At 38.3% G+C, this 25635-nt stretch overlaps 1 protein-coding gene across 1 annotated transcript in view; it reads left to right on the top strand.

Moving 5' to 3' along the window:
• Nucleotides 1-25222, top strand: part of PLSCR1 (phospholipid scramblase 1) — a 30313-nt gene extending 5091 nt beyond the window's left edge. Inside the window, exons 3-10 of the mRNA XM_087818070.1 lie at nucleotides 874-899; nucleotides 3684-3761; nucleotides 10778-11106; nucleotides 12733-12775; nucleotides 15301-15521; nucleotides 17225-17386; nucleotides 22300-22461; nucleotides 24295-25222. Of these exons, the coding sequence (XP_087674196.1) occupies nucleotides 887-899; nucleotides 3684-3761; nucleotides 10778-11106; nucleotides 12733-12775; nucleotides 15301-15521; nucleotides 17225-17386; nucleotides 22300-22461; nucleotides 24295-24351 (1065 nt within the window). The 5' untranslated portion in view covers nucleotides 874-886 and the 3' untranslated portion in view covers nucleotides 24352-25222. The remainder of the gene's footprint in view (nucleotides 1-873; nucleotides 900-3683; nucleotides 3762-10777; nucleotides 11107-12732; nucleotides 12776-15300; nucleotides 15522-17224; nucleotides 17387-22299; nucleotides 22462-24294) is intronic.
• The last annotated feature ends 413 nt before the right edge of the window (nucleotides 25223-25635 follow it).

The following is a 25635-nucleotide window of genomic DNA, read 5'->3' as shown; positions in this document are numbered from 1 at the left end:
GGTCTGAGGTAAAACAGGTAACAGAGCTTTTGTCTCATGTGTTAATTGTTCTAAACGGGCATATAGGGTGTTGGGATATAAAGTGGAGAGAGAATGTAGTGACTGGGTAGGAGTGGGAAAGTGTAGGATGGGATCGAGGCACTGGAAGGCAGAAGTACTGAGCACAATGTTTATTATTATTATCATTATTATTTTTTTAAATATATCTTTATTGATTTCAGAGAGAGGAAAGGAAAGGGAGAGAGATAGAAACATCAATGATGAGAGAGTCATTGATCGAGCCCACAACCTGGCCATGTGCCATAACCAGGAATCGAACCCCGATCGCCTGGATCCTAGGTTGACACTCGCAGCGGCTGAGCCACGCCCGGCCGGGCTATTATTATTATTTTCAATAGAAATAACCAAACACAATATTTCAGGTGGATTGTCATGCTACTGCAACTATGACAACCCCTGAGAGTGGGTTCTTTGTTTAAAAGCATGTTTTAAAGTATAGAACAAAGGGTCAGGCCTCTTCAGATTTGCCATTCAAGCTGGGCAGAACACACCCCCAGGACCTGGACTTTCCAGAGGTATTTGCTGTCGTGTAACCCGATAGCTAAGCTTTCTCCCACTCATGCTGGACCACAAATGGAGCCCAGCCCTGAGCTGGCCACTACCTGAGCTGACCCAAAACTTCCGAAGTCCTCCTCAGAAACATAGCAGTGGGGATGGAGCAAGACCAAGGGTTTAAGTGAACAGATTCTGGTTAACTAGATGAATAGAGGAATATCTTATATGCGTGTATAGTTTCAGAGTATCTTGTTTTAACTGTCATACTTGACCTATAAAATTGTAACTGATATATTAATATCAGGTCTTCTTTTTCAGAGCTTTTTCAATCATGGACAAACAAAGTAAGTAAATTATGTGTTTACTTTTCCCCTATAATGTTAAATCTGTTGTTAATACATTAACTATCCTATGTTTTATTCAGTTTCTGAAAGAATATCATTTTCTTTGTGTTGTTTCTTCTCTGGAATCCAAAGCCTATTTCAGTGTTTTGATATATAGTATAAATAGATATCCACTACCATTAATTTGTCCTTTAAAATAAAAAAGCCTTAGATAAAACTAAAACATTTTAGGCTTACTGGAAAATATGTTGTATAATTTATACTATATTTCATTCATATCAGTTTTCACTTTGCTATGTGTATTTTATATACATAAAGGTTATTCAAATAATATTAATTAAAGATAATAAATTTAATGTCAGTTCATCATCATAAAATCCTCACATAAATCCCTGATATATATTTCATACACACACGTGAATAGTTTTAAATAAATACCAAGCATTATATTCTGGCTTTTTTTCTTTCAAGAATATTGACCAAGCATGTAATAAGACATTGTCTTATTGAAAACCTAAAGCAATACATATCGGGGGAAATATGAAAAACAAAATCCTGTGTTATGAAAGGATTTGCATTCTCTCTTTATTTTTGTTTAGATAACCAAAGGTGTTTATCTCACCACAAGGTCAGCCTTGCTACGCACGTAGTATCATTTCTTAGGACCAGAAACCTCGGCTCTTCAGGAGGTTTCATGATATTCTCTTAATGTTTGCTATGTCAATTTAATCTTACTTACAAAACTCAAAGCTTTTAAAATGTAAGTTTATATGATATTAAGCTGTTTTGTTTGCTGTAAATTTTAGGATGCTTCAAATCACTTTAGAAAGATTCTTTCGGTCACAGTCATAGTCACCTTTTAACTCTGCAGTTTCAATATATGTGATTTGTATGTATATGTATGCATAAATAGAAGTGAAATGTACCTATGTATATATATAAGTAAAAATAAAATACCTTTACAACAGTGTGATACTCCTATGATTTTATGTTATTTTAGGTTGCATTTCACAAATTCAATTGTGATTCATATGCTCCTTGCTCTACTTGACCACTTGCCCATCCATGTATTTGTCTTTGTATGAATTTCCACTGATCCTGTTACCAGGATCGTTGCTCTGGTACCAAAATCCCAGAGATGATGAGGTCCTAATTTCTTTATTCTGTCAGGTCATGGACCTATGTGTATCTTTACTATCGTTCAAACAACGGTACTTGTTCAGAGGTGCCGAAATGTGACATATCATTTAAGGGTAGGTCTTTAAGTCAGACTTGCAGTGTGTTTCCTCGAGATCCGTTGAGTCTGATCCTGTTGTCTCCAACTCAGATCGAGAGTAGGGGCTGTGGGCAGAGCCATAAGAGCTAGAGAACTAAATGCTAGGCCACTCATGTGACGCTGAGAAATAGAAGGGGATGGTTGGGGGAGAATGGCTTGCAGTATTTCAGAAATCTATGATAATTCCATGTGTCTTTCCAGGGTAAAGCCCTGATGGAAGTAGCTCTGTTGCCTGAATTAACAGTCTCCATGGACTCCATTCTGCTGAAGTTATTATGAAGCTAAATGAATGGAGGAGAGGCTCCAGCCTTCCTGCTGAAATCACGTTGATCTTAACAGGCTCATGAAAGAGAAGCATACAGGAGAGGTGTCAGATTGAAAGTTAGGCCAACATTTTCTTCTGAATTGATGCCATGTCCCCTTGATTCAAAAAGAAACTTTGGAATTCACAGTTAGAAGTCATAAGAAAGCGAGGAGCACATAATATAAGGGAAGAGCCCACTACACATAAGCTCCATGAGGGCAGAGCTAGTGTAGCCCCAGAGCCTAACTCAGGGGTGAGACCGGAGGTGCTCAGTAGATATTTATTGTCTGGCTGGGGTGGCCACTAAATGAATAACTGAAGAAATAAATATGAAGAACTAGGATATTGAACTATTTGTACAGAATTAGGGTTATTTAATGTTATCTGCATTGATTAGCAGATAACAACATTTAATCTGTTAGGTTATTGTAATTAAGTCAGTTATGATTTCTGTAGGTCAAATATCAGAATTTACTTTGGCCAACCTTATTAATATAGTTCCAGAGTAACCATGAAAAGGATATTTAAATACAGATATAGATGCATTATTTTAAATATTTTAAATGTTCCTATAGCAATGATTATAGATATCTTTAAAATCATCCATAACCCTTCCATTTTCATCCTCATATCCACCTAGTTTTACTTATCTTTTCACACTCCATATGTGGTTTTAAAACCATCTTTTTTATAATACCAACAAAATCAAAGTATGGAAGTGAACACTCCATAGTTAAAAACTAGAAATTCAACCCCAGTAACTCAGCTGTCTCATTTTATCCAAAAGGGAATTTGTTTGCCCTGGCCACTGTTCGTCATTTGGTTGGTTGTCATCCTATGCACCAAAGGGTTGCTGGTTCAATTCCCGGTCAGGGCACATGCCTGGGTTGCAGACTCAACCCTGGTGGGGGGGGGGGGCAGGGAGTATGCAGGAGGCAGCTGATCGATGTTTCGCTCTCTCTCCCTCTCCCTTTCTCACTCTCTAAAAATCAATAATTTTTTTTAAGGGAGTTTGTTTGAGACAGAGTTCTATGGCAAAATAATTCTGATAATAGGCACAGCTTGTGTTAGATGAAGAAGTCACCCTGTTTCAATACAGCACAGGATCATGCAAATGAAGTTATCTATCCACAGACATTGTATTTTTCTTTCTAGTGTATATTTTATTAAAGGAGATAAATGTTTACCTCTCCTTGAATTACAGTTGCGCAAACGAATGCTCCTCACCAAGGGACAAACTTCCCAGCTGCATATCCTCAATATCCTCCAGCAGCATTCCAAGGTAAAACATTTGTTTAAAGAATAAAACCAAAATAAATTCATCACTGATAATTCCCCAAAGGGTGGATGTGTGTCTGTCATCTGTCTCTGTATTTACTATAGTATTGCACTTTGTTGAAGATGCAGTAGTGAAATTGGCAGCCTAGTTCTTGATTTGTTTTGGTTGACTATATGTTATCATCAATATTATTAAAGTGATTTTTATTTATACAGTATAGTAAAGGTATAGAGTTAATAAAAATAGTGAGTTTACATTTAGCAAGTGAAATATAAAGCTGCATATAAATTAAACCCCAAAATACACATATTAAGTAATAGATTGCATCAATTCTCCATCTCTTCAGAGAATTGTAATCATGAAATCATAGTTAGAAGATTTAATCCTGAGTGTTTGTGAGTCATGTATAGCTGAGGTTGTGTTCAGAGAGTCACAGAAAAGACATGCCTGCTTAAAAGGAAGCTGTAAGCGACAGAAACATGGCTACCTGGGCATAATTCTCATCTTCATTTGGTAACATGTGAAAACTTTCCTTTTGTATACATTCTGGACCATGCCTTGCGTTTGAGTAAGCAGGCTTCCCACATCTTGAGAGACCATCCTGGGGAGCTGGGACCGAAAGGAATCAGGTTTGAACAGATGGGTGTGTGCATTTTGTATTCTACTCTGAACAGTCTGCTTGGGCACTGAAATCTGTTTTATTGTCCAGCGAGAAACCTCCCAGTGGGGCCTGGATGTCACCAGATGTTGGCAATTAAAAGAATGTGAACTAGAAAAAATCCAAGGCTCTAAGGTGATAGTCCCAAGGGTGCCTGCACTTAATATTACATGAGAGCTCTTAAAAACACTAGTGCCAGAACACTACCCAGAAAAATTGAAGCAGAAGCTCTGGAAGTGGTACCCAGGGATTTTTAATTCCATGGGTTAGTGTAATGTGCAGCCAGAACTGAGAACCACTGCACTACATTTTTAAAAATCATTTTCTATTTTCAATTACAGTTGACATACATCAGTGTGTACACCAGTGACTAGACATTACATAATAAGTGATCACTCCAATAAATCCCACACCCATCCAACACCAGGCTTAGTTATTAGAGTATTAGTGACTATATTCTCTATGTTATACTTTACATTCCCATAACTATTCTGTAACAACCAAATAGCACTTCTTAATCCCGTCTCCTTTTTCACCCACCCCTCCAACCCCACTCCCATCTGGCAACCAACAAAAAATTATCTGTATCTTTGAGTCTGTTTCTGTTCTGACTGTTCATTTTGTTGGTAGATTCAATTGTTAATAGATATGTATTTATTCTCATTTTAATGTTCATATTTTTTTATCTTCTTAAAGAAGACTCTTCTAACATTTCATGTAATACTGGTTTGGTGGTGACAAACTCCTTTAGATTTTTATTGTCTGGGAAGCTCTTTATCTGTCCTTCAATTCTAAATGATAGCTTTGCTGGATAGAGTAGCCTTGGTTGTAGGTCCTTGCTTTTCATCACCTTTAATATATTTCTTGCCACTCCCTCTGTCCTGCAAAGTTTCTGTTGAAAAACCATCTGACAGTCTTATGGGAGCTCTCTTGTAGATAACTAACTGCTTTTCTCTTACTGACTTTAAGATTTCCTCTGTCTTTAACCTTTTGCACTTTAATTATGATGTGTCTTGGTGTGGGCTTCTTTGGGTTCATCTTTTTGGGACTGTGCACTTCCTTGACTTGAACGTCTGTTTCCTTCACCAAGTTAGGTAAGTTTTCTTGTCATTATTATTGCAAATATGTTTTCAATTTCTTGCTCTCTTCTCTTTCCAGTACCCCTATGATGTGACTGTTGGTACACTTAAAGTTGTCCCAGAGGTTCCTTACACTATCCTCATTTTTTTGGATCCTTTTTTCTTTTTGCTATTGTGATTGAGTGTTTTTTGCTTCCTTATATTCCAAATTGCTGATTTGATTCTTGTCTTCATAACTCTACTGTGGATTCCCTGAAAATTTTTTATTTCAGTTAGTGTATCCTTCATTTCTGACGTATTCTTTTTTATGTTGTTGAGTTCCTCACTAAGTTCCTTGAACATCCTTATAACCAGTGTTTTGAACTCTACATCTAGTAGATTATCTCCATTCTGTTAAGTTTTTTTTCTGGACTTCTGTTCTTTCATTTGGGACATGTTTCTTTGTCTCCTCATTTTGACCACCTCTCTGTGTTTATTTCTATGTATTAGGTAGAGCTGCTATGTTTCCCAGGCTTGGTAGCATGGCCTAATGCAGTACTAGGTGTCCTGTAGCGTCCAGTGGCACAGCCCCCCCAATCACCCAAACTGGGTACTCAAGCTGCACCCCCCATGTGGGACTGTACACCCTGGTGTTGTAGTTGAGCCTTGACAATGTCTGAAGCTGTCCACTGGGTGCACTTGCTCTCCGTCCTCCTCTTAGGAGATACAGGCCAAGGTCAGCCACTGCCTGGCATATGCTACAAAGCGATCTGCAGATGACTGCTACTTGTGTTGGGTTTGGAGATGTCCAGGCAAAGCCAAGCTGTGAACCAAGGCTGGCTGCTGCTAGTGCTTGGCCTGGAGCTGCTTCGTGAGAGGTACAGGGCTAGCTGAGACCAGATGCTGCTTGAGAGATTTTAGGAAAATCTGAAGTATCAATCAAGACAGGCTATTTGTATGGAAAAGCCACTGGAAACAGCTTGGGTGGGCCCAAAAGTTGGGTGGGGTGGGACCTCAAGGATTCACTAGGGTGGGGCAAACAGTGTGAGCAGGTTGATGGATATGGTGCCTGTCTGGTGGCTCTGTGGCGGGAGGGCTCATCAAAGGAGCAATGGCCTCTGCCAGCATTTCTGTCTGGGAGAAAGCTTCCCCTCCAGCTTTTTCCCTGATGCCAAACAATGCATTTCCTCCTTGTATGTTTCCGGTGCCTTTCAAGCTGCTGCCCACGTGCTGGAGCTCAGAGGGAATGAGTCCGAGTGAGTCTACGTGTGGGCCCTTTAAAAGGAATTGCCTGGGACTCCAACAGCCTCCATCTCACTCAGCCACAATCCCCACTGATTTTTACAGTCAGAAGTTATGGGGACTTTTCTTTGTGGCATTAGAACCCTGGGCTGGGGCACCTGATGTGGGGCTGGCACCTCTTGCTCCGCAGGGGAGACTTGCACAGCCAAGATATCCCTCCCTATTTTTATCTGCTACATGTGGGTATAGGACCAGCCTTTCCCCATTCTACTCCTCCTGCAAGTTTTGATGTGGCTTCTTTAATTTCATACTTGTAGGTCTTCCATTCAGCTAGATTTTAGGTGGTTCTGAATGATGTTTGTTTTGTAGTTTAGTTGTAATTTTGATGTGGTTGTGGGAGGAGGCAAGTACCCTGTTTATCTATCCTCCATCTTGGCCAGAGTCTACTCTAAATTCTTATATGTTTGGTGTTTTGGAGAATTATTAGCAAGTCTATAATATTCATCCAAGTTACTTGGAGAATGATTTAATGTACCCACAGCTCATTAAAAGTAGGTGATATGTAATTAAATTTGGTTATCAGATTTGAGAGTTGTAAGAAAAAATAGCTCAATTTTATTTCTGAAGTTCAAGGCCACATATAGCACAGGTCTTAATATAACAATGATGCTAACAACATTGACAGCTAACTCTGCATAACATGGATTAGCTCATTTAATTCTCATATCTTATGAGGTAAATACTCTTAATTGTCCATATTATGGAAGTGGGAAAACAGGTATAGAGAGGCTTGATCAGGCTTCCAGTTTTGGCTTCTGTACTTGATAGTTGGTGGTTTTAAACAGGTTGCTGTACCTCCAAGCCTCAGTTCTTATCTATAAAATAGGGGTTACATTTTCCAATTCAGGTAGATTTAGAGATTAAATGAAAGTATATGTAAAACACCTAGCACAATGCCTTTCAAGTAATAAATGACAAGTATTTGGTGACTATATTAATAATATGTTAAATCAGTTTGGCTTTCTATAAATGAAAATATCCAAATTTCAGGTAATTCTGTATGCTAACCCATTGATTTTGGAAATAATGACCTATCCTTTTTCTCCAGTGTCTTGAGATGATTGAATTAATACCAATAATGTTACCAATTAATACAGCTGCACTTCTTCAGTGGCTCTCTAAAAAATACACATCTCTTCATATTGCAGACAGTGTTCAGTCTCTGTTGGCCTCCCATTACTTTTAAGCTGGAGGCCAGAATGTTTAATTTGGCCACCAGGTCCTGGGGGCTCCGGGCCTTCCCTTTAAGTGCCTCTTAAACCTGGCTCTACTGTTCGGGTAGGCAGGCCTTTTCCTCTGATCTGAAAAGCCCCGAGTTTGTTACTTTGCCAGAGCTTCTCTGAAGTGCTCTTACTGTGCCACCAGCCTACTCACCTCCTTTCGTCCCTGGGCCCTCAGGGAAGCTGTCCCAACTCCATCCCTTTCCCTCTCCTATCCAAACACCTTCCTATGGCAAATATAGTCATAGCGCCGGTCCCTCCTTCAAATGACTTATCTATGATTCTACCCATTAGTTAATCAGAGTGGTGGTGTATCTCCTTACAGTAAGGGTGAGAATCAAGTTCTCTCTCCCACTAGGCAATGAAGGCAGGGGTTTTTATCTGCACTTCTCATTTTCAGTCCCAGTGCTCAGCACTCCTAAAACGTCTTCAGATATGAATCAGATCAGGGAACTGACTCCCTCTTCTGCTCGAAATCCTCTACTGCCTGTGAGTCACACTTGGAGTAAAATCCAAACTCCTTATTAAGGGATTCCCTAGGTGAACCACTCCTTTCTTTACTGACAGCCATTTCTAGTCTTTCTCTCCCTGAGGATGGTCCTCTCTCAGACATGCCAAGTGCACCCCTAAGTGGGCATTTTTCAATTTAGTTTCCTTCCTCCTACAACATTTGTCACTGGATCGTCACACAAAGCTTTTCCCTTCTCATCTTTTAGTTCTCAACTTAAACTTTATCTATTTAAAAGTAACTAGTTGAGCCAGGCCTGTGTGGTTCAGTGGTTGAACGTCAACCCAGGGACCAGGTGGTCAAGGGTTGCAGGAGGCAGCTGAAAGATGATTTCTTTCCCATCATTATTGATGTTTGTATCTCTCTTTACCTCTCTCTTCTTCTCTCTGAAATCTTTTTTTTTTTTTTAAAGTAACTAGTTGATACCTTCCCTTTCCCTGTGCATTTTCTCTAATCAGTTCAATCTGAAATCTTTTTTAAAAAATTTATTTTCCGTCTCCCAGAAGCTGCCTGTAAGCCCCGTGAGAGCAGGTTGCCTTGTGGATAGTTGTATTCTGTTATTCTAGAACCGCTAGATTATAGACCACCTGTAAATTTGTTCATTGTAGAAGGAATGAATTATAAAAGCTGTAGTATTTAAAACACATTAGTATGAGGTTTAGTCTCTCTTTTAAGTCTTACTTTTTAATGGTGCATATATTTTTTTATTAGTGTTCCATTAAAAGTATTTACAAATTGTCTATTATAAGTGTCAAATTTGGCATAGCCTTTACAGTTAAAATATTGTGGAACACAGTCCTTTGAAATCATATTTCATTGCTCTCGAATTATTACTCTGTACACTATATATAAGCTTATAAAGCTTCACTGTAGTCAAAATACAGCAAATATAATGAGTATACTTGTGAAATTCACATGGAATATACAGTACACACACTTGTGAAATTCACGTGGAATACACAGTACACACACTTGTGAAATTCACGTGGAATACACAGTACACGCACTTGTGAGATTCAGGTGGAATATACAGTACACACTGGTAAGATTCACGTGGAATATAGAGCACACACTTGTAAAATTCACGTGGAATTTAGAATATACACAGCATACATTGTGCATATTAAGTACTTAAGACATTTATGCCCATGATAACATTTTACCTACTTTGGTTTTCAAATTGCATTTCCAGATAGTTGAGAGTGCTAAATTGTGAAATTTAAATTTGTAACCCAACCCTGGCCAGTGTGGCTCAGTTGGTTGGAGCTTCATCCCATACACTGAAAGCTTGCAGGCTTGATTCCAGATCAGGGCACTTACTTAGATTACAGATTCGATCTCCCGTTGGTGTGCATATGGGAGGCAACCAATCAATGTTTCTCTCTCTCTCTCTCCCTTTCTCTCTCTAAAATCAATGGACATGTCCTCAGGTGAGGATTACAGAAACAAAAACAAATAAATGTGTAACCTAAATATCACAGTGGATTTTTTTTCATGTAGAGTCTTAGGAACCGTAGGGTCTTAGGAATGGAATATACAGTGGGTTAAAACTTCAGGGAAATTGTTAACCCTGAAAATTACCTGGACAGTACCGAAAGGGATGACATGCCTTTACATCTATACCAGGGTTTCTCAATAGTGTCACTATAATATTTTGGGATGGATAATTCTTTTCTTCAGGGTGCTATTTTGGGCATTTTAGGTCTCTATACACCAGCTGTCAGTGTCACCTCCCCTCTAGTTGTAACAGCCAAAAACATTTCCAGAACTTTCCATATATGCCTTGAAGAGACAAAACTATCTCTAGTTCTATACACATAGGAGATACAATTTGTTGGAATTCCAAAGTTTCCATTTTTTACAGAGTGTTTTGGTCCTGGAAATCCTGGCTCAAAGCCTTTATGTTGAGTCTTCCACTCATTGCCATCTCTCTTTTCCATGAAGGCATTCCTGAATATTTATGCAAGAGACTATAACTGTTGTTGATTTTCTTTCACTTTCTTAGGTATTAAGCATATTTTCATCAGAGTTTTGAATGTCAAGAGTAAGGCCTGGGCCAACTATTCTGCCCAAAACTCTCAAAACAGAAGTGTATACAAAAGCATAGATATTTGATTTAAAGCTTGCTGAATGATAAAACATGAACTTTAAGCTTCATAGATACAGGATTCCTGAACTGAAATTTTAGTTTGTAGATACTGGGGTAATCCCAAAGACTTGATGTTTTCATTTTTCAGGGCAGTTACAAATTATTTCACTTGTTCATATTTCAGGACCTTCGGGACATACTGGCTACCCTGACTCACAGCCTGCCTATCCTGGGATGCTGACAGGCTATCCTGGCCCCCAGGGTGCCTATCCTGGAACTCAGGCAGGCTATCCTGGCCCCCAGGGTGCCTATCCTGGAATTCAGGCAGGCTACCCTGGCCCCCAGGGTGCCTACTCAGTCCCACCACCTGGCTATTCAGGTGCTGGTCCAGTCGGCTTCCCTGTCCAACACCAGCCAGTGCATAATCAGCCAGGTGGACCTGCAGGGGTACCATGGATGCCAGCACCACCTCCTCCATCAGGCTGCCCACCAGGGTTGGAATATTTAAGTCAGGTAATTTCAAATACATAAAATAGTTGTTAAAAGAAAACTGTGTTTCCAGTTTACGTAATGAGATTAACAAATTACTAATTCACAAAAGTTTGTAATGGTAAAACAACATTTTTTTCCTAACAAATCACTCTAATTCTTCTAGGTCAGGTTTACTTTTAAAGCAAACTATAAACTGCTTAAGAAATTGTGTTTTCTGCCTGGCTGGGCGTGGCTCAGCGATTGAGCGTCGACCTAGGATCCAGGCGACCGGGGTTTGATTCCTGGTCAGGGCACATGCCCGGATTGCAGGCTCAATCCCCAGTTGGGGGTGTGCAGGAGGCTTCCGATCAATGACTCATATCTCTCTCTCTCCCTCTCCTTTCCTCTCTCTGGAATCAATAAAGATATATTTTAAAAAAGAAATTGTGTTTTCTGTGATCTTGAATATTAATCTTTGATTATATCCAGGAGCAAACATTTATTAAGCAGCATTTTCCAGGCTTTATTCCTAAGTATAATAGAAGTATCAACTCATTTCATCCCTTCAAAAACTCTATGATGAATGGTGGGGAGAGGGACTGGGGAGGGGGAAGGAACGGGGTAGAACGGGTAATTGGGGAGAAAAAGGGACATCTGTAATATTTTAAACAAAAATAAAATTTAAAAAAAAACAAACAAAAAACTCTATGATAACCCAGCCAGCATGGCTCATCAGTTGAGCATCTACCTATGACCCAGGAGATCACGGTTTGATTCCCAGTCAGGGCACATGCCAGGTTTTGGGCTTGATCCCCAGTAGGAGGCATGCAGGAAGCAGCAGATCAATGACTCTCATCATTGATGTTTCTGCCTCTCCCTCTCCCTTCTCTCTGAAATAAATAAAAATATATTTTTAAAAAAATACTTCTATGATATATAGGTGCTATAATTATCACCTATTTTACGTAAGAGGAGACGGAGGTCCAGAGAAGTTTCATAATTTGCTCAGCATCAAAATGCCAAGGACGTGGAAATGGCTTTTTACTTCTGGAAACTTTGTCCTGTAAACTGGGCTCTAATTCCAACGCTGAATAATTTCCTAGGAACTGGAAAGAAAGTTCAAACTCAATTTACTATTGAGTTTCAATAAGTGTTACCAAAAACGGGGATAATATTTTGTATATAATATGACTCACTTTCCTGAATTTACCCACATTAATAGTGGACTCATTCAATAGATATTTTTAATTAAAAATATATTAACTTTAGCCCTGGCCGGTGTGGCTCAGACGGTTGGGTGTTGTCCCATGCACCTAGAGATTGCTGGATAGGGCACACACCCGGTTATGGGCTCTATCCCCAATAGGGGGCATGCAGGAGGCAGCTGATTGATGTTAATCTCTCATATAGATGTTTCTCTTTTCTCCCTTTCTCTCTAAAAATCAATAAATGATTCTTTTAAAAATTTTCTTAAAATAAAAATGTAAAAAAATATTAACTTTAGTTATACCTAGAAGTAATATGAACTATCAGTAAATATTGCTAATATTAGTAGGTATTGTTAATTATATATATTCTTTATAATATAAAAATGCTAATATTAATTTGGTTGGCTTAAAAAAACATGATACATAATTTACAGCTTAACTTTTTTTTTTACTATAATAGATAGATCAGATGCTGGTTCATCAGCAAGTTGAACTTCTAGAAGGTATGTATTGATTATGTTGATTATATTTCTAGAAAGAGAAGACATTTGTGCAAATAAAGTCATATCAACAGCCACAAATATAACACTTGCACAATGTGGAATGATTAAGCCTGGCTATTTACAAGTGTCTTTCATCCTAATAATGAAATGATGGTCGTTGTCAGCAGCTCATTTCTTCAATAGGAGTCAAGTGGTAAAAGACTATTACTCCGGGCATCTGTCCTGATGATGTAGACCCTAATTTAAAAGGAAACCAACCAAAACTTATTTCTGCTCCCCCTTCTCTTTAGGAATCATTTCAGTGATTTACGCCTTTCCCTGACCTCTCTCATTCGGCTTTCCTCTTTAACATGTGGTAACCTTGAGACTGGCACAGAGCCATGTGCAGCAGGGCACTTACCTTAGTGCATTTCCAAAGTGAATAAAGTTTTTGAATTTGGGTGGTATTTGGGGAAAATTTCAATCCTGCCAGCAGCTTCTCTTGGGAGTCCAGATGAGCCTCTAAACTTTTTTGCCATGAGCCGACGATTATCACTTTGGGTGCTGGAGGATGCTGACCATCAGACCTAGGGGTCCGGCTTCCTAAAACAGGCCTCGCGCTCACGTGATGGGCCTGGCCCCCACAGGTGTCTCTCACGTGCTCCGCACGTCTGAGATGAACTTAGGACGTCACCAGATGTTTCAAAACTCCTGCCAGGAGCATTCATACACCAAAGTATCTTTTTTCTAGGTAAAGAGCTTAACAAAAACTCTGCTAGTTTTAAAAATATATTAAATCCTTCACCTCTATACAAAGTTTCTTTTCACTAGTAGGAATTAAAATATGAATTACACTAGTCAGTGATAGATTTCGTTAGAATGTGCAATTTTTATCTATTGTATTTAGATTACTTACAGTGTGCATTGTTAAATGTTTATAATGTTCTCATTATTGTTAGTTTGTTTAAACTAAGTTTAAACTCCTGGAAAGGAGCTCTTTGTTGTTGGATAAATTGTATTATGAGTTTTTTTCATGTTTTATTCTAGGGAATTTATTTTTGAGATTATAACACCCCCCCTTAATAGTTTTTATATTTATAACTTTTCTACATTTTTGAGTATATATGTATTCATTGTAAAATATAAAGTTCTAAATTTAGTAATCATTCATTCTACAGTTTTTAAAAGGGATGTCTTTAATTTTGTTTTTTGTTTCAAATTGAAAATATGTAATTTAACACCATGACTATATAAAGAGATGAATATTACTATTTATTTTTAGTATCTGAGACTATGGCAGCCACATTTCTCAATTTAAAACATAATAGACAAAGACATAGCCATGGAATTTGTTTGTTTTTTTTGTTTTCACTTTTTAAGTAAATGGAAATTCAGAGACTGTGTAAGCCCATTGATTTCCTTCTATAGATAAGTAAACGAAAGATTTTTTAGTTTACTAAGAAATTAAGCTACCTAGTGAAACACTTAAGACAATAGGCCTATGTGAGTCAGAGGAGAGACACTGAAGGAGGTCCTGGTGCTAGACTTTGTGCAGGACGTCTCTCTCTGAATTAAAGTCCGTCCATACAGATATTGGAGAGTTGTTTTGTCTCCATATATTTCTTTTAATCACTTGTTATTTGGGTGGCTTGCAACATCCTATGACCCAGGTTAATGGGGGCTCTGGACAAGTGAAACCAGGAACTGCTCCTTCCTGGCACTAAGAAGGAGCAGTTTCCAATGTGGGTTCCCCTGGGGAGACTTTGCTAAGATGCCAGGCGGGTGTGAGTATTTAGCATGTCTCTTTCCCCAGTGAGGAGATCAGCCCCTCCAAGGTATAGAGTTCACTTAGGGTGCCAGTTGTCTAGATATTCTATGAGATGCAGCCCGGTTGCCAAGCACTTTTCCCCCTTGTCTAATACCACCTCCCACTCCTGGCAACTACTGCTGCATTGAACAGGGCCCGGGCCCAGTGTGGAGTCCTGACCCCCCCTTGCACTTTCTCTCCCTGTTCACAGGTGTGCACTGAGAGTAAACGCCTTCATTACCTTCCCTCACTCATGCAAAAAGCAAGCCATGAACATGGTACAAAACATAGTCACAAGCCAATTTATTTTATATCCTGTTTCCCAGAGCATGGGCATAGCAGTCATCCTCTCCTCCCTCCCTAACGAATATCTGAAAACTGAACCAACCAAGTGGACATGCTCTGCATACACCTAGCGGGACGGCGGCCATCTGAGCACTGCCCATCCCCCAGCCGCTGAGCCTCCCTTCCCGACAGGAGTCTGTGGAACTAGGAGGATGTGGGTTTTCTTTTCCGAGTCTCACAGAAGACTCTTTGTAGCCCTCTCTACCCTCTCCTGCTTGTCCTCCGTTGCTGTTTTTTCTTTGTTAGAGTCATCTCTGAAACCTGTCGTTTTCTTTCTCCCTGTGTGACATAAAATATTATCTAAAAATGATACAACGAGATATTATAGTATCTTAGGATAGATTCAGTATTCTTTTATCATAATGGTCATACTGACTCCATTTTATGTTTTTAGTCTTAACAGGTTTTGAAACAAATAACAAATATGAGATTAAGAACAGCCTTGGACAGAGAATTTACTTTGCTGTGGAAGATACTGATTGCTGTACCCGAAACTGCTGTGGAGCGGATAGGCCTTTTACCATGAGGATTCTTGATCTGATGGGCCGAGAGGTCATAACTCTGCAGAGACCACTGAGATGTTCCAGCTGTTGCTGCCCCTGCTGCCTTCAGGAGGTCAGTGAGCAACTGCCCGGGGAATATGTAAAGCAGTTCAACAAAAATTTTCACCCTTTCGTTGAATCTATATAATCAAATGAGATTTTCTAAAGATTTCTCATGAGATATTATTTTATGCTTGAAAGGATTGTGGACAAGAAGGATGGCAGGGGTAAAATAGTGAGTAGTGAGCCCCCTCGCCCTGAGAAAGTCCCTCGTGGGAATGAGCATCGCTCAGAGTCTGAATTTGGGGAGAGCTGAGAAGATAAGGCACCTTGGTCAAGTCCTTTACTTGACATGACCAGGAGAGGCCTGCCTGAAGCTGGAGGAGGGCACCCCAGAGAATACCCTAGAATACAATTCCAGGAGCAAGTGTACAGAGAACGTGGAAGAGAACAGACATGTTCACCCAACAATTTGGGCCACCCTATTAAGGAAGAAACCCAGGGGAGACTGCCTCTGAGAAATCTCCACTCCTGTGTGTTTAAGTTCCCCATTTTTAAAAATTAATATATTTGAGTCTCCTATAATAGAAATATGCTAGGTGTGGGTACCTTCAGCTCTCTAAAGACCAAGTGTCTGTTTCATATTACTTGCCAGCTCACTGATTCAGAGTGTGGATCTCGGGGGAGACACCAGGGCACAGAGGGCCTACAGGATAGTTGGCCTTTGCCTGTCTTCCACTGCCTGAGACCAGCCCTGCCTGGTCAGTGATTCCAACAAGTAGCTGTGGGACCGGGGAACAGACTGAGGCACAGCCACATAGATATTTGAAGTCTAAGACTGCATTAATTTTCAAAAGATAACAAGTTATTCCTGCTGAATTATTTTTTGTGTTGTCATTTAGGTAAGGTATAACAGTATCTGTCCATAGGAATATCTGAGGGAAAGTGGAGAGTTTGATGGAATATGCTCCAAATGTAAAGAGCACATTAACAAACATTATACTATGGATCTTAGAAAACAGTCTAGGACGACATCACTTACAAATGAGCGCACTGAGGAACTCTCAAGGTCACCCAGCTAATAGCAGAGCCAAGATTCCAGGCCCCAGTTCCTTTCCGTTGTAGAACCATCAGCACGCATATCCGAAAATTGCACCAGTGATCATCAGGGTTCTGTTCATATGTCTAACCCACTATTTTTATTTTTATTTTTATTTTTTAATATATCTTCATTGATTTCAGAGAGAGGAAAGGAGAGGGAGAGACAGCAGACACAAATATCAATGATGAGAGAGTCATTGATCGGCTGCAGCCCGCAACCCGGGCATGTGCCCTGACCGGGAATCGAACCCCGATCGCCTGGATCGTAGGTCAACGCTCAACCGCTGAGCCACATCTGGCCGGGCATAACCCACTATTTTTAAAGGAGTATGGGAACAGAGTTCCTTAGTAATTTAGACATGTTTCATAAGTATGGAAATTTAAAAATGTACAAGGTCAGCAGAGCAGTGCTTAAGAGTGGAGTCTATGGAGGCAGTGGCAGAGTTTGTGACTCATCTCATCCACTTTGTAGCTGGGGAATCTGATAGTTAGTTAGCTCTCTGTTCTTCAGTTACTTCCTCTATAAATAGGAATAGTACCAGCCTGTTAAGATGTGTTGTAAATCAAGTGGTGCTTAGAACAGTGTCTGACGCTTAGAATGTAGTCAGTAAATGAGGGTCGTTATTAGACATTATGATTATTATTACAATGTGTATATGTTTTGTTGCTTTATAGATAGAAATCCATGCTCCTCCTGGCGTACCAGTGGGTTATGTTATTCAGAATTGGCACCCGTGCTTGCCCAAACTTACAATCCAGAACGAGAGGAGGGAAGACACACTCAAAATCATTGGTCCGTGTCTTGTGTGCAGCTGTTGTGCAGATGTTGATTTTGAGGTAAGAGGTGTGATAATGTTTATAGGTTTTGCTTTCCTAATAAAAGAATAATATAAATTGGGAGGATGTTACAAATATATTAAATAAATATGTGTGTCCTAATATCTCAAGAGGGAGACAATGTGCTCATATATTTAACTTTGGTCAGAAAGGAATTTATTAATCTCCTGAGCTTCAGTGCTGATTATACTAAAGGGAAAAAAGGAAAGCAGAGCCTTGCACTCAAATAAATACAAGCAAAACAACTACCATTTAAACATGGTGGTTTCTATGTATTATTCATTTAGAGTAGAAGGTTAACCTTGTCATCTACATGTGACTGCCAAAGCCTGTGGATCCTTCCTCAGTCTGAAACACAGGCTGCCAGTGTTCTTGGCCCTTTCAGGTCTGACATCTTTGAGTTCCTACAAAAAGCCCAAATGTGCAGAGAGAGTTTTCAGGAAGATAGTGTAGGACCTGCTACCCAGTTATGCTTCATGGTCTCTCCTTTATCTTTATCTTTGTACTAAATTTGATTGTTAGAAACCACAATATATCTGTGTACTTTCTACATAGAGCAGTTTCATTACAGCCAGTTTCCAACAGGTGGCCTAGCCTAATAATTCACGTTATTTAGTTGCAAATATTAAAAATCAGGAGATATTTATAATTTAATCTTGATTTTCTCATTCTACTGGAAAAGTAGAAAATGTGGTAAATTGGGCCTATATTTCCATAAAAGGGGCAAAAGGACATATGTGACTTACATATGGGAACTCTCCGCCAGTCTCCCCTGCCTTCCTTAAGTTTTCCACTGTGCAGCTTCATTTTGTTATATTATCTGCCTAGTAATATGATACTGAATTCCTATGTTAAACCCTGGTTATATAAAGATGAATCCTTCCCCTCACTAACTTTATAGTGTAATGAGGGAGACAGGCAATTCTAAGAAAACATATGTGATGTAATAGAGACTTTATCAAGACTCTTTAAAAGGGATATAGATTGTGGGTGGGATTTATACTATGTATGTGTAAAGACTTTATAGATTTATGTCTAATGATATTTCTCTATCTAGGGTTATCATTCCTATCAAAGATCCAGAGGAGTAAAAAGGCAGTTGTTCTTTCAGGAAGTATTAACAGAAGTTTGGCTAATATATATTCTAGTTGTTTAAAAATAAGTGAAAATGCTGGTGAAGCAAGTCAGACTGGCTTGTGAAACTCCTATATTAATGCTAAGGAATTTAAAACTCATCTAGCAACCTTCGTCAATGATGCCTTAGAGCATCTATTATAGATAATAAATTAGCTTTACTCCTGAACATCTAGAATGGTGCTAAAATCTCTGAGGGAATTGAGAAAATAGTCCCTTGAAACATTTTCTGAAAGCTAGCTGATGGGAAGTTTGAATGCAGAAATTACCAATATGAGGAACCATTATGGAACATGAATTCCATTTGGGTGTCAGTGGGCATGGCAACTTGATATATGTAAAAAAAAAAAACAGCAAGAGCAGAAGTCATTCTATAGGAACAAATCATTCAAGAAACATTTAATAAGTGTACTAAGTGGAACTGATTGATGGATTTGATGTCAATTGAGGATGAAAGAAAATTGGGAGATTACTCTGATGTTTGAGGATTAAGGAGCTGAATGAATAATAATGCCATTGACCACATTAAGAATCATGGAGGAGAACCGGTTGATTTGTGAAAATCTGATAATTTATATTTGAGTTGTACTGGATTTTAGGCATGTAGAGGGAAATGTTAAAGGGTTTGCAGCATACCGATGGTAGTTGAAGCCTTGAGTACTTAATGTTCTAGGAACTAATCCACCAAGAACAAACTTCATATAATGGAACAATCTGCAGTCAATCACATAAGAAGTACTTAAGTAAACATTAGGCAAAACAAGAACCATAATAGGAAGAATGAGACTAATACTAAAGGACAGGAAATTTGAAAACAAGACAAATAGTAGAATGAAGAAAAGTCATTGATAAAACTTCATTGGAAAGGATTTAGATGCAGATGAAGATAAAATTACTGAAATGGATGATCCATGTTAGGAAAATAAAGGAGGAAAGTAGAACTTCGAAGGGATAAAAAAATTTGAAGTGATAGGGAAGCAAGAATAAACTACTCTTGCATATGCCAAAGAGGAGTACAGAGAAAGAGAAGACAGAGAATGTGCTGAGATAATATTCGGATAGATAAATGGCTAAGAATCTTTAAAATACCTTTATCAATTAATTTTTAAATAATTAAAATTTAATAGTAATGTAATAATACTATATTTTTTCAGAAGTTAAAATAATTTCATTTTATAGATTTTGTTTCTATTTTTATTTTTTAAGTATTTTTAACATAGTTTTGAATTTAAATTGATTTTTTAGAGAGAGAGGAAGGGAGAGGGATAGATAGACACACAGATGAGAGTCATTGATCAGCTGCCTCCTGCGCACCCCCTATGGAGACTGAGTCTGCAACCTGGGCATGTGTCCTGACCAGGAATCGAACCAAGGACTTCTTGGTTCACGGGTTGATGTTCAACCACTGAGCCACACCAGCTGGGCTAGATTTTCTGTTTTTAAAATATTATCTTAAATTTAGCTAAAAATTAGTCCTGTTGACCTTTCAGCTGCAGATCGTTTTTCACATTTAAGAACCTTTCCAGAAAAAAATTGTACATTCTCCTTCTTACATAAATTTTGGTGAATTTTTAGATTTCTTACTGTAAGAATCAAAAAGGGTAAATGGTCAGTTTAGTGATAGGACTATGATGACTGACAAATTATCTTTTGTATATTTCATTCCAAAATATTTCAAAATTTAATAACTAAATTAAAAATAAAATGTAAAGTTTTATTACCAGCTAAAAAATGCTTGGATGACAGCTTTTAGCAGATAAAACATTAAAAGGATACAACAATATGGAGGTTCCTCAAAAAATTAAAAATGGAGCTGCCTTTTGACCCAGTGATCCCACTTCTAGGAACATATCCTAAGAATCCTGAAACACTAATCAGAAAGAATATATGTACCCCTATGTTCATAGCAGCACAATTTATAATAGCTAAGATCTGGAAACAGCCCAGGTGCCCATCAGTAAATGAGTGGATGAAAAAGCTGTGGGACATTCACACCATGGAATACTATGAAGCTGTGGGGGAAAAAAGGACCTACTACCCTTTGGGACAGTATGGATAGACCTGGAGAATATTATGCTAAGTGAAATAAGCCAGGCAGAGAAAAACAAACATCACATGATCTCACTTATATGTGGAATCTAAAGAACTTAATAAACTGATGAACAGAATAGATTCAGTGACGTGGAAGCATGGATCAGACTGAGGAATCTCAGAGGGATGGGGGAGGGTGGGTGGGTAGAGGGGGAGAGAATAACCAAAGAATTTATATGCATATATGCACAACCCAAGGACAATGACAATGGTGGAGAGAGGGACTGAGGAGGGGGGTGGGACAGGGTGGAATGGGTCATTGGGGAGAAAAAGGGACATCTGTAATATTTTAAACAAAAATAAAATTAAGAAAAAAAAAGAGGATACAAAAGATTTATTAGTCTCTTTTCCCAGAATAGTGTGTATAAAGCCCCTAAAGCTCAGTGGCTTAAAACAGCAGGCATTTATTCCCATGCTCATGGGTCTGCAGGTCAGCTGAGTCACAGTGGGTACACACAGGCTCCACTAGGTGGCTCTGATTTAGGTTATAAGTTGGCCTCAGGCCTGCTCCAGGGATGCTCATTCTAGAGCTGTAGCAAGACCGAATGAATTTCTAGTGGCTGATCACTGGAGAGCAAGAGCCAGGCCAAACCACTTAGCCATGTTCAAGGTCTCCGCTCACTCCCACTATCACATATACTAACGTTCCATAGGTCAAGCAGGTCGCATGGCCAAGCCTAAGTATCAATGTTCAGGGAAGAATACTGGGCCTACAGGGGGAGGGGTGATGAATATTGGGGAGCAGTAACGCATGCTATCACCCACACCAGAATAAAATGAGTCAACTGTGCTTAGTTTCCCCACATTTATTTAGCAGCTCCCAACCTGAGCCAGGGCTCCAAAGGGTGTTGCTGGACGTGGCTACCTTGTGTACATTTTGAACAGGACATTTCTCTTCCTGGGCTGACTCAACCCTACATGTACACACCGTGGTGAGTGTGCCTACCCTCAGCCCCCACATGCCCACTTGGTGAGCTGCAATTGTGCAGCTACGATCTTCTCAACTCTATGATGGCCCTGGAGTTTCCTCAGGAAGAATTGTAAAATTAGAAAAATTTTACTTCAGAGCTTTTTTCTTTTGCTGTTCCTCCTCCTCTCTCCTGTTGTCCAGTCTTATCCCAGCCCTGGACCTGTGGCATCCCCTCAAGTTACTTATTGGATACTTTCTCCACTCAAAACTGCTAGTCTCCTTTCCCAGGCCCTTAGCACTTCCTGTGTGCCTGCTGAGAGCAAGTGGTAGTGTCCCTCCCATCACATTTAGTCACTCAGCCTTTGGAAACTCTGTGCTTGTCTTACTGCAGATGTGTCACATGGGGGTTTAGTTTGCTGCCTTCCTGATGGCTTCTAGAAATTTCATCAAAGAAACGTTTCATGTTTGTATCTTTTCCTGATTAAATTTTGTTTTAGATCAGTTCAAATGATTTAGTACTGTGTCTTAATGTACAATATAAGATGTTAAATACTTCAGTAAAACTACTTTCATATAAGCTTTCTGTAGCAAAGACAATTTTTTTCATGTATCTATAGATACAGGAATTTATGTGCCTCTGATGAGTGGTCTAATGGTCATGGTTATGTATTGCATGTAAGTTTAGTAACATATTCATTTCTTTTTATTCCAGATTTGAAAGTAGTTTTATTATTAGTTTTCTAGAATTCTTTAAGACTGTCACTTTTTTTCAATTTAGATTAAATCCCTTGATGAAGAAAATGTGGTTGGCAAGATTTCCAAGCAGTGGACTGGTTTTGTGAGAGAGGCATTTACAGATGCTGATAACTTTGGGATTCAGTTCCCTTTAGACCTTGATGTGAAAATGAAAGCTGTGATGCTTGGCGCCTGTTTCCTCATTGTAAGTCTATTCTTGCTAACCTTGGGTATTTCTTTAGTATTATCCCAAAACGGTTGAGTAAATTGTACCTTTTTAAGTGACCTGCTTAAATTTATAGGTTTTTTCAAAGGGGTCCCATTTAATCTTAGCTCTGAAATTCCATTTTCTCCTGATAGTCTGGATTCACAGGTGACTAGTTTCTCTGGAAATTCTACTCAGTTTCACTTGGCAATAGAAGAACTTTGTGTGTTATGGAGAAGCCTTGGTCTTTGGGGCTCCTATTAAAAAATCTAAATAGGTGCATTGAAATATGGGCTAACATGGAGTAGAACCCAGTGAAACGGGGATTTCGTCCTGATTCATTAAGTTAAATGCTCTACTAAGGAGTGTGAACTGCAATAAAAGTGCTTCCAATCCAGCCACCAGATGGAACTGCCATCAGAACGCATGGGACGGAGCAGTGATTCTAAACTTGTCTTCCATTAAATTACTTAGGGAGATTTCAAAAACCAAGTACCAAGTCATAGCCCAGCTCAGTTAAGTCAGAAGCTCACAATGAGAAGATTGTTTAGCTCCCCAGGTGATTCAGTGTGCAGCCAAAGTCAAGGATCCCTGGGAGAGAGCAACAGTTCTCAACCTTAGCTGCACAGTAGAAACACCGGGGTAGCTTTTTAAACTCCCTGTGTCAGGACTGCACCCAGACAGTGAATCAAAATCTCTGCTAAATGAATATCTTAAACATTTATTTGGGGATGCACTCAGAAAAAAATAAAACATGAGAGAATATATAGCAAAAGGATCCTTCTGTTCCTTCAACAAATAAATGTCAGGAAAATAAAAAGATAATTAAATGAGAGAAAGACTTAAAAGACATCAACTTAATGCAATTTGTAGACTGTAGACTGAATCAAACAAACCAGTATAAAAATACATTTACAGGCATTCATGGAAATTTCAATATTGACTGGCTGTTTGATGATTAATGACTTACTGGTTTTTTAAAGATATGATTATATAATGGTACACGGCAGATAAGACAGCCTGCGATGTTTGGATAGATGGGACACGGGATTTGGGTTGGGGGTACAGTTATTAGTAAATGACTATGGGATAGATTGGGCTTCTACTAAAGGACTTTTAAGGACTGGGCAACTAACTTCTAATAGGCATTGGGAAGATATTGAAAATGGTTAACTGGCTATTTTTAAACTAAGTATAAATAAAATAGTTGTAAATCCAAATTTTAGAAAGATAAATCCTGGGGACTGTGTGAGAATGGGATAAAGGAAAATGATAGATGTGAGAGAGAAAATCCATAGAATTTGACATTAAGTCGTGGAGGAGAGGGTCTAGTTAGGCATTGATGGAGTGAGGCCAGCTGGGCAACGCAGTCAGAAATTTGGAATAGAAATCATAAACTGGGCCAAACAATTCTAAGTGGTATTCTAACTCTACGGTGGCTTTCATGCCCCTGAAAAAAATCTAAAAGTTGTCCATAGTATTCAGTCATAAGAACAGTTATATTACTAATTAAGGAATATTAAAAGTTTAGGAAGAAAGATTCAAAAAGCATCATCCCAAGGGACCTGAGAAAAAGTGAAATTCAGAGAAATTACCAAAGGACTAATTAAATTCATACAAGTATTAATAAGTGATTGGAATTTATAGAGTTTAATTGCTACTAAAATGGAAAGTTGAAGCTATCCACTTTTCCCAGATCTACTTACAATAGTCAGTTTTCTTGTCTAGCAGATATGTTATTCTGTTTCGTCACATCCCTTAGCTTTTATGCACCTGAGACTTGACCTCAGTTTTATTACTGAAAACTCATTTCTGTATTTTGTTTTTATTTAGGACTTCATGTTTTTTGAAAGAACTGGAGGCCAAGATCAGAGAGCAGGAGTGTGGTAGTGGATTAATAAAGGTCTCAGAAACTCTGAAGTCTGTATATTGACTGAGACTATGTACAAGCAAAATTCAGTGGGTTTTCTTTTCTTTAGTGAAATGACATAACATGTATGACTTATACTGTGATGCCTGATGCTCCGGATCTATGATTTCAATTTTCAAATTATAGTTTATTTTCTGTATCACTTACTTATAAATGTTTTTATACATTTTCTTTCATTTTATACATTTTGTACTTCATTTTGTATTTCAGAGAAAGAACATAGGGACTTTTACATTTAAACATGAAACTTCCTTTGATAAATTGCTTTATTTTCAACTTTATAACAAAATTAATTAAAATTATTTAATACAAAATTATTTTATTTAGCTACAATTACATATGTAGCAACTTATTTTGCAAAATATTGTATATTCAAAATAGTTACAAATGAACATAACTTCAGTTTCCTTTACAATTATGTTCAAATAATACTCAATATTCACATTTCAAGGAAAAGTAAAATATGTATTTGTATTTATTCAGCAATTATATCACATTTAACTTTTATATAAGCTAATCTACTATAAGATTTTTATATTAACAAGACAATAAGTTACCATTTTCTAATGGATTTCAGTAAAAAAAACATGATTCCATCCCAAAAAAGGGCACATTTAAAGATTCACTCACTCTAAAACTGTAGTGTTATAATTTTTGAAGTAATTATTTACACATTGAATGCTTAGTACTGAATTCTGTTATTCACAGAACATGTTATGAGATCATTCAGGTATTAAATAAAACATGTATTCTATCAGAGAATGAACTTCAATAATATGCTAGTAGGTTATACCAACAATCAAGTAACTGAAATAAAAAAATATCAATATATTTCTTTGCATATTTTTGTTTTTAAACTGATCAATGTATATGATTTATACATATATGATTTATACACATTTAGCTCCCCTCTTCCTTTTCAGATGGGCAAAAGCATTTGATAATCTAATAAAATCCATTCCAGTGCTGGAAACTAGAATTTATACCTGTCAGTAACTTAAAGGAATTTTTATACTCTTTTATAGGGAAATTTGGCTTGAGTGGGAAGAGATGTCCAACCCATAATTCAACTCAAGCAAGGGAAAAGTGTGCTTAGGATATAAGGGCTTAGGGAAGAGACTCCCTTTCATCTTCAGCAAATTTCCACCATCACCACTAGCTCCTAATGTTGAGAACACTGGGATGTCAGGGGAGCTACAGGACAAGCTAAGCCTAGACCCTTATTCATTAGTCAAATAATTCAC

This window comes from Miniopterus natalensis, chromosome 6 (assembly GCF_054644295.1).
Source record: "Miniopterus natalensis isolate mMinNat1 chromosome 6, mMinNat1.hap1, whole genome shotgun sequence".
Classification (NCBI taxonomy): Eukaryota; Metazoa; Chordata; class Mammalia; order Chiroptera; family Miniopteridae; genus Miniopterus; species Miniopterus natalensis.
The sequence above is the reverse complement of the archived record's forward strand: the minus strand, read 5'-3'. Positions and strand labels throughout refer to the sequence as shown.